This window comes from Tachysurus fulvidraco, chromosome 8 (assembly GCF_022655615.1).
Source record: "Tachysurus fulvidraco isolate hzauxx_2018 chromosome 8, HZAU_PFXX_2.0, whole genome shotgun sequence".
In the NCBI taxonomy this organism is placed as follows: Eukaryota; Metazoa; Chordata; class Actinopteri; order Siluriformes; family Bagridae; genus Tachysurus; species Tachysurus fulvidraco.
Genome location: NC_062525.1, coordinates 13,433,594 through 13,451,568, shown reverse-complemented (window position 1 = coordinate 13,451,568; position 17,975 = coordinate 13,433,594). Strand labels below are relative to the sequence as shown.

Here is a 17,975-nt window from a genome sequence, read left to right as displayed (position 1 = left end):
AAACCAGCTTCTTTTGAAGATACAGACACCTTTTCAGTTTCAACTAATGACTGGCGTATTAGTAGCTGCTGGACATAGGTGGCCTGTGTGTGTGTGAGAGATAGTGACCTGGGGAGTAAGCCCTACAAATGCTCATACCACATGACCAAAATGTTCTCCCTACCAGCAGGTCATTTTTTTTTTAAAGAAATAAGTTATTATTTATTTTTCATTTTTACCTGAAGTTCATACAAATGTGAAATTTCTGTTTCTGTTTCTTTCTTTGTTGTCAGCTTTCTTTGTTGTTTGTTCCTTGAAATTAAGAGAATTGTGCCTGAAAAGTCCTGGAAAAGACTGATTTTGATTTGATGAGTGAGATTAAGAAGATATGGGAACCCTGAATATGTTTTATGCTTTACTATAAGAAAGCCACAATAAAGTTCACAATCAAAGTTCTAACTGCTTGCTTTTTAAAAATAATAAATAAATAAATACATAAATAACTAAATAAATAGACTTTTACTTCAAATACTTAAGTACATTAAATATCAGGGTTTTTTTTATACTTAAGTACAGGATATATCAGATACTTTAAGACTTTTACTTGAGTAATATTCTAAAAGGTAACTTTCACTTCTACCAAAGTCTGTTTCTAGTACGATACTTGTACTTTTACTCAAGTACTGCTTTCTAGTACTTTATACAACACTGAACGGAACAACCCACACTTTTCTGGCTGAGAACTATGGTCTTAGATTGGGAGATGCTGACTCTCAATCTTCACACTCAATGCCTGCTGGAGGTCAGTGCTTGATGAAGACACAAGACCAGGACCACATCACCTGCAAATAACATAGATGCGATCCTGAGGTCTATGGATTAAAATAGACCTCAGGAACGCATCTTTGTTATTTGCAAACACGTAAAATGAAGCACACTAGTATATCTGTTTATGTTGAATGATTGAATGACTATTCTGTTGGGTTAGTGCTGTATTTATTCTTTCCAAAAGTTAGCAAAGTTACACATTTCTAGCAGCATTATGGTGGCATGTGGTAGGAATAAAAAAGGATTAAAGTTCACAACCTATCAGAAGTCCAACATTGCTAACCTACCACATAACCACTAAGCTATAGTTTCCATGCCTTTTTAAAGATTTATAGACTTAGAGATTTATGATTACTCTAATGGTATCACTTAGTTTTGAATGGTTTTCATGTTAAAACAATATGAATGTTTTTTGAATAAATGTCTTCTATACCAATCGGATTAGTGGTAATGTCTAATGGAGCTAATGTAATGCAGTGACAGAGTACAGAGCATGTTCACACAGTAAACCCAAGCTCTGTGTGTGTTTGTTTTCCCAAGTAATATCCTCAAGCACTGCCCTGCCAAATACAGACACTATTAGACTGAAAGTTGTGCAGAAGAGAGGTGTTGGGCTCTGATGTATTTTGGAATATAGGCAGGCTTTTATGCATGTTATAGGATTTTCTTTACAGGCTCAAACCTTTTCTTCCAGTAGAGGGCGTCCCTGCAGTTTCAACAGAGATTACATTGGTTCAATTCCACTCACTGTCAATATCACAATGTTACTGCTTTTCATCCCAGTTCAGCTAAATTGTATTGCTTGTTATTTTTAAACTATCATACTACAAGTGTAATCATTCAGTTCATGCATATGAATTATGAAGAGTTATTCAGCAAATACAGCAAAACTAAGAGAAATTGATTGTAGTGTTGAGAATGAGGACTGTATGTGTGATTCATTGGTCATGTTTTTACACCATAGCACAAAATATGTTTAGTTATTTTGCTTATTAGTTCAATGCTTGAGTTAAAAACCTAACCAGGTGTTTTTATTTATTTATTTAAGGTTTATTTATATTTAAGGTTTTTAATCTAAAGCTCAATTTTAAGATTTTTAATCTAAAGCTGGACATTTTAGAATATTAAGCTCAATTTGCTAAAATAAATGAAAATGGTTTCTAAGACCAATGTAAATACTGATGTTATTTGTAATGCAATTTTTTTTCTGACTCAAATTCAAAATGCTCTTGCTTTTTAGTACCTGGAAGACATTGCGGCTTCTTCATGAATCTGGTGTGTCCCAGCTTTGGACTGTGTGTGTGTGTGTGTGTGTGTGTGTGTGTGTGTGTGTGTGTGTGTGTGTGTGTGTGTGTGTGTGTGTGTGTGTGTGTGTGTGAGTATGTGTGTAGGGAAGTTGTGTACATGTTTATGTCTCTAAAAACCTCAGTTTTTTTTTAATCTAATCTTGAATTTTTGTTAATCTTGAATTTTGTATTAGAATAATCTTTGTATAATATTCAACTTTTTGTATTATTTTCTTATGTTCTGTAAAGCTGCTTTGTGACAAAGCATGACTATTGACAGATTAGTGAATTTGGGATGAATGAGCAGAGTGACGTGTGAATACTGTGGTGGTGTAGAAAATCAAGACACAAACAAACACACACACACACACACACACACACACACACACACACACACACACACACACACACACACACACACACACACACACACACACACACACACACAATGTTATTCCAGTCTGGTATTCTACAAAAAAAGAACTATGTACTATTTAATAATGATATGATGATGTAATTGCCATATGACACTTTGGTATTTTGAAATACCAATTGTCCCCACAAGTATTGGAATACTTGCTAGTTTTGAGTTTTGACAATGTCAGACAGGGAAACCATATAGGTTTCCATTTGGGTGCTGATGTTAAGGGTAAGGATATATTTAAGTGCATTTATTCGGTACTTTCATAATGATATCACGATTACAGATTAACAAGAGCAACAAGTGTGTATGTGTGAGTGTGTGAGAGTGTGAATGTGTGAATGTGTGTGTGAGTGCGCGCGCGCGGGTGTGTGTGTGTGTGTGTGTGTGTGTGTGTGTGTGTGTGTGTGTGTGTGTGTGTGTGAGAGAGAGAGAGAGAGAGAGAGAGAGAGAGAGAGAGAGAGAGAGAGAGAGAGAGGCGGCACTGTGGGCAGGGCCTTCATGTCATGACAACCTCCGTATGCCTTCTCTTACTCCGCGACAGCTGGGGGGCCAATACTTTCCCCGCACTGTCCATCTCACAGCCGGATTACACACGGCTAGTCACTCGTGTGTATGTGTGTATATGTGTGTATGTGTGTGTGTCTGTGAGAGACAACAAGAGAGTCGTATATGTTTGACCAGAAGAAGCTGAGAAGACACTAAACTGCGTCCTTTCTTCCAGAGGAACAGTTGGCTTGAGGAGCAGCGCCCCGATGGAGCAGTTGTGCGGATCTGAACTTCCCTTCTGGGTGAGTATCAGTTCGGGTAATAGTCGTGTAGCTTTAATGCCAAACTTACTGATCCCAGTACAGTTGTGTAACACGACTACACTTTCCCCTAATACGCAAAGAAGTCGTGTTTTCTCTCACTGTAGGCTATTAAAGCCGAGTGAACTCCAACTGTGCCATAAACAAAACTTAGTGTAAAAACCCCTGGAGCCTTTTCACATGTCATCTGATGGGAATCAGGCTGTGGTTACTACAAATAAACAACAAAATGTGCTACAAAATGTCTCTCGTTGTGGAAATGTATCCAGCTTGTTGTTTGGTTGGAGTAAACACCGGCAGCATCAATGGAAACAGTTTAACTTTGTCTAGCAGGAGGTGACATGGCTGCCTCCTGGCTGTGGTCTGTACTCTCAACCTCACTCAAGCTCTCACACTAACTCAAGTTTATTTGTCGTTTGCACAAAATGTCAGTGACAATTATACAGTCCTATATAAAATCCTATTTAAAAACAAAGCAAACAGACAAACAAACAAGGGGGGAAAACCCAGCAGGTCTTTTTGGGTAATGAGTTTAAGGATGGAGTGAGATTTAGGTGTTACAGTATTTATTAGGTACTTTATATTTATGTCATGATTATAGACTAGCTTATTACTAGGAATGCTATATAATATAATATTATATAATATATGTGTGTGTGCGTGTGTGTGTGTGTGTGTGTGTGTGTGTGTGTGTGTGTGTGTGTGTGTGTGTGTGTGTGTAATTATACGTTATAATTATATAAGTGTATCTTGATCTAAGGCATATAAATCGACCATAAATTGTCTGAAGTTTTCCAAGTCGAAGATCGGGAATCGGGAATCTCACAGTGCGATACCTTTATTTATGAGAGCATTGTGTAAGATGTTCTCAATAGGTTTAACTTATCTTTATGTCCTTGTCATCGTATACAAGGTTGTGCATTGCTGCAACCCGGAAACAATCTAAATATTTCTTCTAAAAAAGCATTTGAGCATTTGACCTCTTAAGATGAAATGACATTGTTAGCACTGGGTTGTTTCAAACTTAAATATATTAAACTTGTAGTTAAAATAACACTGTGCAAGGCCATGTAGTTGTGTCCATGTTGGAAATCTGGGTTATCTCTTCAGGGTTTTTCGCTATTTTTTGGATTTAATAAGTGAAATACTGAAAACAAAACATTACAGGATTTCTCCATGAAGATGAAAACATCAGTTTTACTTTTGGTGGTAGAAACAAAATAGAATGTACTTATGATGTATGAGGATCTTACATTAGTGAGAGGTTTGTATGGGGGATTGGAAGACAATTATTAAAAAAAAGACCAAATAATTTGATTTGTGTTGTTATTATACTATAGATTGATTACAGTGAAACAAATGCATGTAAAACTGTCCCAATTATCAGGAGAATTGAAACAGGTACAACTAATGTACACAGTTAAAACAGTGTTGTGTGCTGTTATAGGAAACTAATGAATGAATTGGTTGGCTGATGTGACATATCACAATGTCCATTGTTTAACCATATAGTAAATGTATAGCATTTATCTTCTATCACAGTGGTTGGGGTCAGATATGATACAGCACCCTGGAGCAGAGCGGGTCAAGGGCCTTGCTCAAGGGCCTCAGTGGCAGCTTGGCTGTGCTGGGGCCTAAACCCTGATCCCCAATCAACAACACAGAGCCTTAACCGCTTGAGCCACCACTGCCCTTAGTTTGATAACTATATGTGAACAGGATGTTTTTGATAGAGAGTATTTGAGTGTGTGGATGCAATAAAAAAAAAAATTCCTTTTATAACCAGTAATCTTTGACTTCCAGAAGATGAGTCATCCATCAAATTCATATTTAGCATCTTAGACACGGAGCACCTTTATTTTCATTCAGCAAGAGCTGAAGGTTATGGCTCTTGGATATAATGCATGGATTTTCATTCATAGTTTGCGCTAATCACTAAAGATAAGACTCGTGAGTAATAGTATACCAGTGTTATTACCAGTGTCACTGATTATAAGCTTAATCCATCATAGTGACATGAAACATTTTATGATAATAAATGTCCAGGAGCCATGGACTGAAAAGATAAGGATCTTACTCAAGGCACAAGGAACAACCTCCTTAACATGAGCAGAAAACCGTAAGCACTGAGCTAGCATGAAAGTACTTACACTGTATGTGTAATGAGTACCCTGGAATGTTAGCAGTGCTTTGTTTCTTTGGTTAATGGGCAATAATTTACATTTGGGGACAAGAAGAACTCGTAAGTTCAGAGGTTCGAAGTTCTTCTAGGCTTCGGCTGTAATTCACAAGCGTAGCAGGCTTCAAAGTCCTAGGTGTTAAGTTTCTGCACCGCACTCTGAGCATACCAGAATACGCAAACCCGAGTGCTACATCAACAGGCTGAATATAAGAGGATGGAGGAGGGGAAGACAGATGTGCGCTCAACAGTGTTCTCTCTACCTTCAGGGTATTGTACTTCCAATCATATCTGAAATGCCCACGTTCGTTTAGGATCCAAGCTTTTGCTTGTGGATGAGAATTAATTAATACTGTAAAGTTGAACATGATTCATACTAATGTAGGAGGGTAATTTAGTGCAAAACTAGTCCCAAATTGTGTACTTGTGCATTTCAATTTTGTAGTGTAAGATGTAATCATATAAACATCTTTTAAATCAGCCTATGTGTGATTTACTTTTTAAAAAACGTATGCTGCTAAAGCTAGCAGTGTCGGATTACATGCGTTCACCACCATTTGCCTTTGACTGGGAAATGATTTATACATCCTTTTAGAAAATAAATTTAATAGTATTAATGCTCTATTTGAGACAACGCTACCCTAGAATTGGGTCACAGCTTCGGTCCTTAAAGTTTCAAATGTTTCGGGTCATGGAGATAGGTAGGAGTAACAGAGCTGTGTGAAAGGAGAGAAAAAGGAGAAGCTTACAAGAGACAGAGAGAGAGAGTTCATGTGGATGTTAAGGGCTTTTCTCATCATGCTTCGATCACACTAGAGCTGCATTTCATGACCACAAAACTGAACAGTCTGAAGTTTTACTCAAGTGATTCCTCATTTTAACTCGTCGCTACACTGATTTTGCTTCAACGGAAGCTTTCAGTTATGCTCCTTCACCCAAAGCACAGTATAATAGTATCCCAGGCCAATTTTTTTCTTCTGGGTTATCTGTTAAAATTTGTTAGAGCTTGTTGAAATTTCTTTGTTTGTGCATTACAGTCCAATATTAAGGAAAAAGAGCAAACACAAAATCTCTGTATTGTACTAGCTGGAGGTTTGCAGAAATGAATCAGCATTTTGCACGTTTGCTACTGGTTTTAACCCCAACACAGATCTTGCATGTGAAAGCAGCATACATCTGTCATCATCACCTCTCCATGTTCCACTTAACTCAACAGCGGAAGGTCGTTGAAATTTTACAGACGTCTGTCTGCTGACTTCAGTATAAGATACAGATATGCGAGGGCCCACCTCATGTCTTCAGTGCACAATGATTGCATTGATGATTGATTGTTTTTATTATAGTTCAGGGATTTTGGCCATGCAGTTTGCATTTGTCATAAGTAGGTCACATGGACATCGCAAGTATGTTCTTGTTTAACACACACCTCGCCACTCAGAAGTGTTACCGGTTGTATTTAAATTCTTTAAAACTATTAGTTTAGACAGGAGCATGAAAATAAGGGCATGTCAGTATGGGATACTCTAAAGAGTTCAGTTTACTGTAGATACCCTTGTCTTTCTTGAGTTGTTCAGCTGTTCAGAATGATTTGTTCCCCTCAGGAAAAAAACATAAACGTGTGGATAATATATATTTTATTAAAAACTGGATGGCAGATGATCTGTTTCTTTTTAATTTTGTTTAGTTAACCATAACACAACTACACATCATGCTAGCACATGTAACATGTAACACATTGCACATCACATTCTATTACCACTACCTATTTCTTATTATTTCTATAATTTTTTTTAACTTCATACTTAAATATAGTTAATTCATATACACAGTAGGAGCAGTGGATAAAATCTTTAATCCTAGTTATATACAAGCCATTAATGTAAAAGTCAGAGAATTTAATATAGCTTATATATCAGATATACAGTATCTGCCCAAATGGGTCACGTTATGGGCAACAACCTATATTGGGACTGGCACGATACGACACCAAGACGAAGAGGATGAACAGTGCTGCACTAATTGTACATAAATTCAAGTGGATTTAGTCTCTTAATCTGGAAGAGATGATCACATTAAGTCTTTCAATCTGAACCTTAAACTATGTAGAACAGGGGCGGCCAACCCGCGGCTCCCGGGCCACATGCGGCTCTTTGCCCGGTTTCGTGCGGTTCTTACTTTCATATCGAAGTTTGTATTTGTGTCTTTTTAATGTGCGTGTTCGCTTCGCTCGAGTTCAATACGGTATTTTCGTCAAACGCGCATGTGAGTGGGATGAAAATACCTCAAAGTTTCCCAGTAGGAGCAAGCTCATTTGAGTAAACAATTTGTGTCAAGTTCGCTCTCAAAATGACAGGGGAAAAAAGGTGATGATCATGTGTGCCCATGTGTATGATGTGGCTCTTTGCGGTAACACAGTAAAAAATGTGTCTCTTGGTCTCTGACTGGTTGGTCACCCCTGATGTAGAAGTCAGCCAACGAATGCAGATTAAAAAAAGCAGACAAAGAAAGTGGAGTTGTCCAATGATTACACAGTGTGTACTTATTCAAAGTACCTCTAGATAGATAGATCGTACCCGAACTTGCCTGACATTCACATAATTAAAATGATTCACTGGTTCAAGTTCAAACCCTGGCTAATTCAGTTGAACAGTTAATCTGAGCTGATTCCTTCCTAAAATGTACACTGAAACCCTGTGTACTTTTGTTAGCGTTACATTCCTAGCTCTGCTGACACTCTTAGCATGTTTGTGACTTTATCTTATAATCCTGACAGCATTTTGAAGAGTTTTTTGTGATCGGTGAGGCCAAAATGCTTGATTTTGCATTTTTTGTGGAAAAACTTAAGCACTGAGTTTTTTATGATGGATGTAGTGATGTTCCACTACCAGCCGACGAGGGCTTTGTATTGAATACTTAATGTGTGTTGTTTATGATGTCACATGACATGTCTTGGGCCAAATCTGCAGTAAAACTGTGGTAATTTTTTTTAATTGGAAGTTTCTCTGAATATCAAGGCACCTACACTAAATCCACAAAAGCACAAAACCTTGGAGAGACTGCTTATAAGCAACAGCTACATGACAGAAAGTTGTTGCTGACGAACAAAACCAAAGCATTATCTGATAATGTAAGCAATGCTACGAAAAAGTTATTATCACAGATACATTTGTTAGACAGTAAAACTATTATGCGTTTAGATCTGTTTTTTTTACACAGATTTCATAATATACGTTGCCTTTTAATTTGCGCCACCAACGTTTCGAAGCCGTCAACTCACCCAAATTTATTCCCAGTTAACAGATTTATTATAGTGTGCATATCTCTGAGCACATCCTGCACATCTATGTCTAACAGGTGGAACACATCACTGGCGCTGATATCTCTGCTCATCTCGTATTCTGAGAGAAAAAAAACTGCATATAAGCAAATCTTAAAAACTCAGGGGAAATCAACATGACTGCCAATAGTGAGATAAAATCAGAAGATACTGTTTGAAAATAACTCTTGCTCTGGATCACCGACAGTACGTAAAATTTTCTGCACTTGTTTTCTGTCAGTTCAATTTGAGTTACTTCTTTAATGCTTTTATCACTAGACCTGATCGAAAGGAGCTTTAAAGAAATATACCATTTAAAATGAGAATCTCTAATGAGCAAGCCAAGGTGACAGTGCTGAGGAAATCCTCCATGATGCGCCACAAAAAAAGAACCCTTGAGATGATCCAGACTCACAATCGATCCCGTTCTCATTTAGGTGACATCGAATACTTTGATTATAAATAATTCTCTTCTCTAACTGTGTGGTATTTGGTCAAATATCATGTCACATGACTGGCTGATTTGATAATTGCCTGAATTTGGCTTTATAGTTCCACTTGTTGATGTGTTTACAGTGTAGACTTGATGTCCTGAGACCGGCTATTGATCTCAATTAAAAGTCCAGATCTAGACAGTCATGAGTCTTAATGTCTCAGAACAATAATTGTTATGTAGCTTAATTGTTATGTTCTTGAATAATGAGACAAAAATCACTTTCCTTTTCCATGAGTTTCACTTCATCGTCTTGATTTTCAGTCAGTTATGCTAAAACAAAAAAAAACAACAAGAAGGAAGCTCTTGTGGTTGGGAAAACAAAACTGGACGTGGCAAAACTCACATCCAATAATGCTTTATGATGTTTTTGTATTTATGTTGATGTTTCGCTGCTCTAAAATATTCGAAAATTGTCCTAGAGTTGTCAATAAAAGCACATGCTTTTTGCCATCAGTGTGTTAATAAAGATTACAACATGGCAAGCGAAATGTAATATTACGTCCTTGTGTTGTAGAAGAGCATTTTATTACACATCATTATGTTTTATTTTCACACAGACATAAATAAACTGATTTGCATTAAGGTAAAGTCCTCTGTGGGTAAAAGTAGGGCTTCCTCATAGAAATGTGTGAGATATTTGTTCACACGGACCTCACACAACTTCTGTTCTGTTAGGACTCTTCTTGTGGGATATATTCGCACGAGAATTACTTTTTTATAGCAATCAGTCAATTACCTAGACTATAAACTCTGGTACTCATGTTTAACGTCAGAGTTAGTCTTGCCAATTTTGTCATAATTACATTTTCTCAGTAGGTCGGTGAGAACAATGTATACTGTTGTTACTGGGATCAGACAGGAAATCCATATGAGAGGAGGCCTTTGTGGCAGGAGCACATGTGTGTAGTCATGATGTGTAACAGTTTGGAATCGCAGGCTAATTTTTCTTTCTCACAATTGCTGGGAAATCAAACACAGGCTGAAATCTGGAGGTAAACTGTAGCTTAAACAAACAAAAGGAATGGCTTTCATATCACATTGGGTCATATGGAACACAACACTAAAATCCTGCTCAGATGTTTTTTTTTCCATAGTAGAGGAGAACTGCAGATATGGAAATTTGTTCTGTACGGTGTTTACTTAGCATTTGCTTTTATGCAGTGTGACCTAAACGTGATACAGAGTTCAAACCAAACACATATACACACTTAAGAGCTTTGCTTAAGGACCCAGTAGTTGCTCTGTGAAATTGCAGGCATGATCTTTATGTATTCATCTTATATGTACTGTATACATCTGCAGTATAATATAACAGAAAAATAATAAGAATGAAAAATAATATGAAAAATATCAAATGAAAATAAAATTTTTTTTAGCAACACACTGCAAACAACAGCACTGTTAAAGAAATGCAGGTAGTCATACGTCTACTGTATGTCATATACAATATCTCGACCACAGGCTTAGCTATTACACCAGCCACCGCCTGGCTGTTCCGGCTGGATTAGATTACACAAGGGCACAGAAGTGTTTCTCTCTCTCTCTTGTTCACTCACTCACTCACACACACAAGCATACACACGAACACAACGCCTGCTGTGAGTTTGGCTAGCATGGAGGTGGCTCAGCAGGAGCAATTTGTGACTTTCAGGAAGCATTTGCAAACAGTATGTTGGTGGTCGCGTGCAGGATTCAGGATGCATGCATTGTGCTGTTGTGGATAAATGCCCCAGTGTGTATCTTGGCAAAAAACTCTAAATAATCCCAAAAAATCTGTTTGCTTCGTGCATATTTCAGTCATTGCTGGTATGTCAGCTGGAAGTAAATTAAGGGGAATCAAATTACTAAAGGATTTCTTCCAAATAAAAATGTGACATGAACCAATCAACAACTTAATCTATAATGAGTTGAACAGGTGAAATGATCTCTCCAATACTTACAGTATGTTGTCTGGAAGCCCCACCCCCTTCCCCCATCTCCTATACCCATAAGAGGATATGTATATAAAAAAAAAGAGATTGTTTTGAGTTTATTAGTAGCTAGGATTTGACAAGAATTCTTGTTCTACAAATAGACCTTTTTTCGACAAATAATCTTGGCTTCATATGTACTGTAAATGGTGTGGCATGAGAAAAGTCCGATTCATGCAAAATTATATTAATTTTTCCATCATGACTGAAGCATTAGAGCTGTTATTAGTGGAGTATAAACATAAAATAACTTTACATTTATGCTTGTCATTTTTCAGAACGATTTAATTAATTTCACTGATTCACTCACTGCATTGTTCCAATACTTATGATTCAACGTGGGGCATGGAATGGCAAAGACGACACCTAAAGCTCCACTTCTGTTCCAGTAAACGTCCGATAAATTCCCATCTTTCATTGTTTCTGCTAGCGATGCCGTTTCTACACCACCACATTGTGTCTCCTCCATAAATTTTACACCTCCTACTATGTGTTTAGTGGTAAATGTGCTGCACTTCCTTATTCTGACTGATAATGAATGAGCTCCTGTTTTATTACACCCGTTTACATTACTGTTCAAAAATATTGGCACCCTGGTTAAAAATGAGTGTCACCAAGCGTCATTCAAACTGCTGTCGGAGATGTGTGTTTGTGCTGAGGCTGTTTTATAGCTGATGGTTCAGTTCAGTCATCAACAGCATCTAATACTTCCTGATCAAGACAGAAATTGTTCAGGAAAAACAAAAAACAATGTTTTGTAATGACCATCTCAGTCTCTGTGTTTGAATTCCTGTGGTCTGAATTGAACATGGATGTCCACATACACAAGCATAAGATTATCAAGGAGATTAAAATGCCCTTGACAACAATCCCCAAGCTTGTTAGACGTTACGAGAAGAGACGAGACTCAGTGTTGTGATTCTTTTTCTTAGGTAGGCTTGTGAAATATTAATTGTAATGGTCACTAATCATGTGTGTAGCAAAAAATGACTTACTTACAAAATGCTTTGTGTTGTACAATGGCATTGAAATAAAACTATAATGTCCATATCAAAATATCATTTATCGTTTCTTGTTATTCTAACCTACCAAAGCGGTCTGTTTGATTAGAGTTACTTTCCTAGCTGTGTGTACGAGTGGATAAATTAAAGGAGTCGTCCATTTTTGAGGACAGTTATTGGACCATCTGGCTGCTTGCTTAAAGAGATCTTACAGTACATAGAAGCACACGGACATACCAGACAAAGCTATGCTTAACCCCAGTATCCATGCAGTGCCATGGCAGGTCTTACTTTGCAGAAGGGGGCAGCAGATGAAGCTTCCTGCATTCTAAATTCTCAGAGAAATATTTTATCTTATGTGTAAATGTTTACATGTTTGTATAAATTGTTGCTTCTTCGGATGATGTCTCCTTCTTTCCTCTCGTGTTACATGGCCCGTATGTCAGAGGGTCAGAGAAATGTTAGGGTGAATCTCTCACTGATACAAGGCTGAAAGGAAAATGCCTGTTATTATGAATGTTATGCTCTCTCTCGCTCTCTCTCTCTCTCTCTCTCTCTCTCTCTCTCTCTCTCTCTCTCTCTCTCTCTCTCTCTCTCTGTCTCTCTCTCTCTCTCTCTCTCTCTCTCTCTCTCTCTCTCTCTCTCTCACACACACACACACACACACACACACACACACACACACACACACACACACACACACACACACACACACACACACACAGGTTCACACTTAGTGTAACCCAGGCAGCTGTGTTTATCTTCCAGCAGTCATTTCCCAACAGACAGGGCAGATTTTACCTCCGGCTTACTTGAACATGCTGATTTGTCCATTTCATAGTATATTGGATAAAAAGGCTCTAGATGTCATTTATCATTTATAAAAAAAAATTAGCATTCAATAATACTGTACATCTTAGCTAGCTAACAACTGGATGACAGGCATTGAGAGTGAACATCTAGTTTACATATGCCAACCCCACCCTATTCAAGATAATCTTCAACTTTTCTAGTAAATAAACAACAACAAACAAACTAAAGCACGGTCATCTCAAAGGCAACAAATATATTTCACCAGAAATATTTTGTACTGAATCGTCATCCAGTTGTTAGCTAGCTACCGAATGTGGCATAGCAAAATTGACATAATCAGTTGCTAGCTGCGAATTTGCTTCAGCCAGAGTGTCATCTTTCAAACGCTTTAAAACTTTACTGTATTACCATATTATAAAGTACAATAACAAATGTCCAACATTCATCTTCTGAAGAGCCACATACATGTGTTACTGATAACTGTAAATTATTAGAATCTTAATGCAGGTGAATGTAAGCAGTTTTCAGTAAAAACTCAGGTTTCAGTAAAAATATCAGCATCAGACTCTGTTAGACTAGGAGTAATCCAGCTGTAGGGATAATATACTATCTTACTAACTGCATGTTTTACAGTGTGATACCTTTTATATACCTATACCTATACCTATTATAACCAACACAATGTAATGTTAATATGCTACCTAGAGAGGTTTACCTACCTAGCAAGTGGTTTCTTGGCATTTTTGATTCTGGAAATACACACTGTTTCTTTATACCAGACAATTTCCATTTTCAGCATTTGGCAGACAGCCCTTATCCAGAGTGATTTACATTTAATCTCATGTTATACAACTGTGTAATTGAGGGTTAAGGACCTTGCTCAGGGGCCCAGAAGTGGTTGCTTGGTGGCCCTAAGATTCAAACTCATAACTTTCTGATTTGTAGTCCAACACCTAAAATCGCTAAGCTACCATATCCCCCAATAAACATACACAATCTCATACACCAATTTCAGTCTGTGGCCTCCAGCAGGATATGAACTCTAATTTCAAGTCCTTTTACTTTGTTGATATTGTCACGCTATATCACATATTTAAATAGTATGTGTCATGGCTCGCTAAATGTGACGACTAGCCGTCCGTGTCAGGTCTCCAGGAGCGTAGCTTCATACAGTGCACATCCGTCATTATTATATACGACTATTATAAGCAGGAGAAGCAAAACAAAAGAGATATTTATAGATAGACAAGCAAGATTGTCTTAATCGTGACACATCTTTTCAAGCATCCATTCACGCTACATTAGATCACAAAAAGAAAGGAGAGACGCACGGAAGAGAGAGCTAACGGTTTTAGACTGTTTACACGGAAAGACAGATGCCTGTGATTACCTAATGATGCACTAATCAAAGGAAGGGCAATGACAAAAAGCCATTCTTCTCACACACAAAGCAGCATTTGTAATATGCTTCTACATTCCTGGCTGTTGAAGGCTGTTTCATTGCAGTTCTATAAAATTCAACAAAAAGATATGTAGGTGCATATACAGTATTTTACATTATGCTAGTGACATGGTAATAAGGTCTTAATATAATATAAGTATATGACAAGATGCCTGATTTAAGTGTATGAGACGCACACACCATTTCTTTTCCTTGCTGATAAATCAACAAGAGTGATATCTCTTATTCGAAATAAATCTAGCTTAATAGAATTAGGACAAATCCAGTACAATGAAATTAAAGCAGTCCTTACTGTGCGATTCACATATAATTTGGTGCAGGCTATAATATTAAGAATTAAAAATAAAAAAATGCAGTTATTGTAAATGATGTATAAGGTATAAATAAGTATGTAGATATAAATATATAGATATAATAAGTGGCTTGGTGTTGGTGGTCTAATAACGTATAGTATAGTCTTATATGGTATAATGAGTTGGTGTTTTTAGCATTGGGAATTGGAATTCATATATTTTATTGTTTAAACTGGTTGAAAGTGAGCATTTCTCCTGGTTTTTAACTCAGCCTGTACATTCCTCTACAGTAGTCGCTGCCCAGTAATAGTATTGCAAAGCTTAAAATTCTCCTGTCAGAAATGCCATTGAGCAATGCATGACTAAGTGAAATTTCATGGTATTACTGTAAAATGTAAAAGTAAAAATAAAACATGTAATTTGCTCTTTGAGTATGAGTTCCTCTTGTTCTACTTGATGGATGTCTAAATGGCACTTCCCCATTTTTTTAAATAGACATTCATTTATTTTTTAAATATCCAGGTTCATCTTTGAGCGTTATATTCTGATTTACCGTCACATAGATCATGTCACATAGATTCATCATGTTGCATGAAAGATCACTATGGAAATCCATATGATGGCTCAGCCAGAAGTAATCCTAGCCAGAAGTAATGAGGTCGTAAGCCTGGGAAAATACCCAATCTTCGCTACAGAGAAGTGAAAGACAGAGAAATAATGTCTCCATTTTTAGACATGAAAACCTGCATAGTAGGAATTCTAACTAGTTTCATTTCTTCACCCCTGTTTGAGTGAAACTAAAACAAACAGTGGTCTATCAAAGTTGTCTATAGATTATGTTTTACTATATTTACTCTACCTCCGATATAGTTGTTTTGTATTATATGTGACTCTATACTATAAATCTTCTTGTAAAAGAGATAAGAGCTGAGAGCTGGGGCATCATGGAGTGTTTACAGGGTGGAGTGTGATGGAGTGTTTTATTGTAGTTATACCTAAATATATTTGCAATACTCTCGTATACTCTTATATACCCATATGTACTCTTGTTAGGATGGGTCTGAGTATAAAAAAAACATTCGGTCACAAAAAAAAATTAAAACACTGGATATAATTTCGTTATTTACCTCAAACATAACCATGTGGATTTATGAAGTCATTAAACACAATTAGATCTCTTTATACCACATGCATTTGTGTCTTGATTTGTGTCTTAAATTAAAATTGTGGGCACATTAACATCAGCTCATAATTTAAGAAAAGGAAAAAAACACAAGAATAGTCAAATACCCACCATAGCTTTATTTATTGTTGTACATATAATGATATATTTATATGCATTTGTACCTTTGCACATTTTTTATGCTATTGCTCTTCAAGAAGAGGCAAAATAGCATTTTGTTGCTATGTAACTGTACTATGCAATGACAATAAAGTTGAATCCACCTATGAATAAAGTTTTTATCTATCTATCTATCTATCTATCTATCTATCTATCTATCTATCTATCTATCTGTCTGTCTGTCTGTCTGTCTGTCTGTCTGTCTGTCTGTCTGTCTGTCTGTCTGTCTGTCTGTCTATTTCTCTGTATAAATCCTGACATACGCCTTGAATTAAAGCTTTCTCATACTGATACATGAACGTCTGCTCCAGAGTTCACCTACTCTACTGTGTATATGTACGCTAATGCATGGATGACCTGTAACAAGCCATATATATAATTTTTGTTTGTTTTTTTGTTTGTTTGTTTTTCAGGACCTGAATCTCACTCTATACCATGAAAACCCTGACCTCACAGAGTGCTTTCAGCTTTCTGTGCTTCCATGGATCCCCTGCATCTACCTGTGGGTGGTCTTCCCTTTTTACTTCATTTGCCTCAAGATGAACAACAGGGGCTACATTATGATGTCTATATTAAACAGAATCAAAACGGTAAGAGCTGCAAAAATTCTGGCAGAGATGCTCATTGTGACTTGCAAAATCTTTTACATCGACTTCCTCAAGAGTCTCGAGACTCTCTGAACAATGCAGTAGACTCAATACAAGACGTTCTCCGAATCCCTCCTCCTCACTTATACAACCTCTGGCTGAACTCTTACTTCATTTAGAGGACATTAATCAAGCTTACTATCATTACGTATATTTAGACTTTCTTTCATGAGTGCCTGAGCCTGTCAGCTGTGGAATTCACTCCCACCAAGCTTCTGTGATCGCTCACCTTCTTTCTCTCCAAACATTTTCACGTTCTACTCTTCTGTATATAATATTTGTTTCTGTTCATCTTCATTTCACTGTTTTTTACTCCTTCTTATGAAGCCTCTTTTGTGATTTTGACTATTCTTCTTGTCTTGGTCATGTCTTGGTCATGTTGATTGTGTGTTGTGTGGTATTTAAAATAAAATATATTATTATTATGTTTTATATTACAGATTGATTGCCTTTACTCTCGTCACTCTTAGTTATTTTGTGTTTGCAGATTTTTGGCATTATTTTATGGATTGTGTGTTGGACAGACCTCTTTGGGTCCTTCAGCGAAATGAAGGAGAAATCCATACCTCCAATATACTTTGTCACCCCATTAATACTCGGCATGACTATGGTAATTATAGAAACGTTTGAAATCACCAAGTACAAAATGTACAATACACAAATGTACACTTAACAGCAACTTTTCTCATTCAAAGCAGTTATCATGTAGATACAGGTCAAGAGCTTCATTTATGATGTTTACATCAAAGTCTGTATGAGGCAAAAAATCTGACCACACATCATTGAGCTGCTACTGTCTCGTGTTAGTGAGCTTGTGTCCGGTGTAGCCTTAGATTCCTGTTTTAGGCTGATAGGAGTGGAACTGAAGGAGTGGTCTTTTTACTCTTGTAGTCTATCAACCTAAAGGAGTGTCATGCTATGCTTTCTGAGATGCTTTTCTGCTCACCACAGTTGTAAAAACTGGTTGTTTGAGTTACTGTAGACTTCCTGTTAGCTTAAACCGATTTCTTAATTCTCCTCTGAACTCTATAATATTAAAACCACTGACAGGTGAAGTGAAGAATACTAATGAGCTTGTTATAATGCCATTTAATGCGTGGGATAATAATGGAATAGTCAGAAAGTGAACAGAC

At 37.0% G+C, this 17,975-nt stretch overlaps 1 protein-coding gene across 3 annotated transcripts in view; it reads left to right on the top strand.

The window, feature by feature from the left end:
• The first annotated feature begins 2,997 nt into the window (after positions 1 to 2,997).
• abcc3 (ATP-binding cassette, sub-family C (CFTR/MRP), member 3) overlaps positions 2,998 to 17,975 on the top strand; it is a 42,045-nt gene continuing 27,067 nt past the window's right edge. The window contains exons 1-3 of one of the 3 annotated variants that reach the window (XM_047817442.1): positions 2,998 to 3,305; positions 16,609 to 16,785; positions 17,330 to 17,452. In XM_047817442.1, the coding sequence (XP_047673398.1) occupies positions 3,270 to 3,305; positions 16,609 to 16,785; positions 17,330 to 17,452 (336 nt within the window). In that variant the 5' untranslated portion in view covers positions 2,998 to 3,269. The remainder of the gene's footprint in view (positions 3,306 to 16,608; positions 16,786 to 17,329; positions 17,453 to 17,975) is intronic. The other 2 variants (XM_027177520.2, XM_027177521.2) reach the window with 2 other exon arrangements.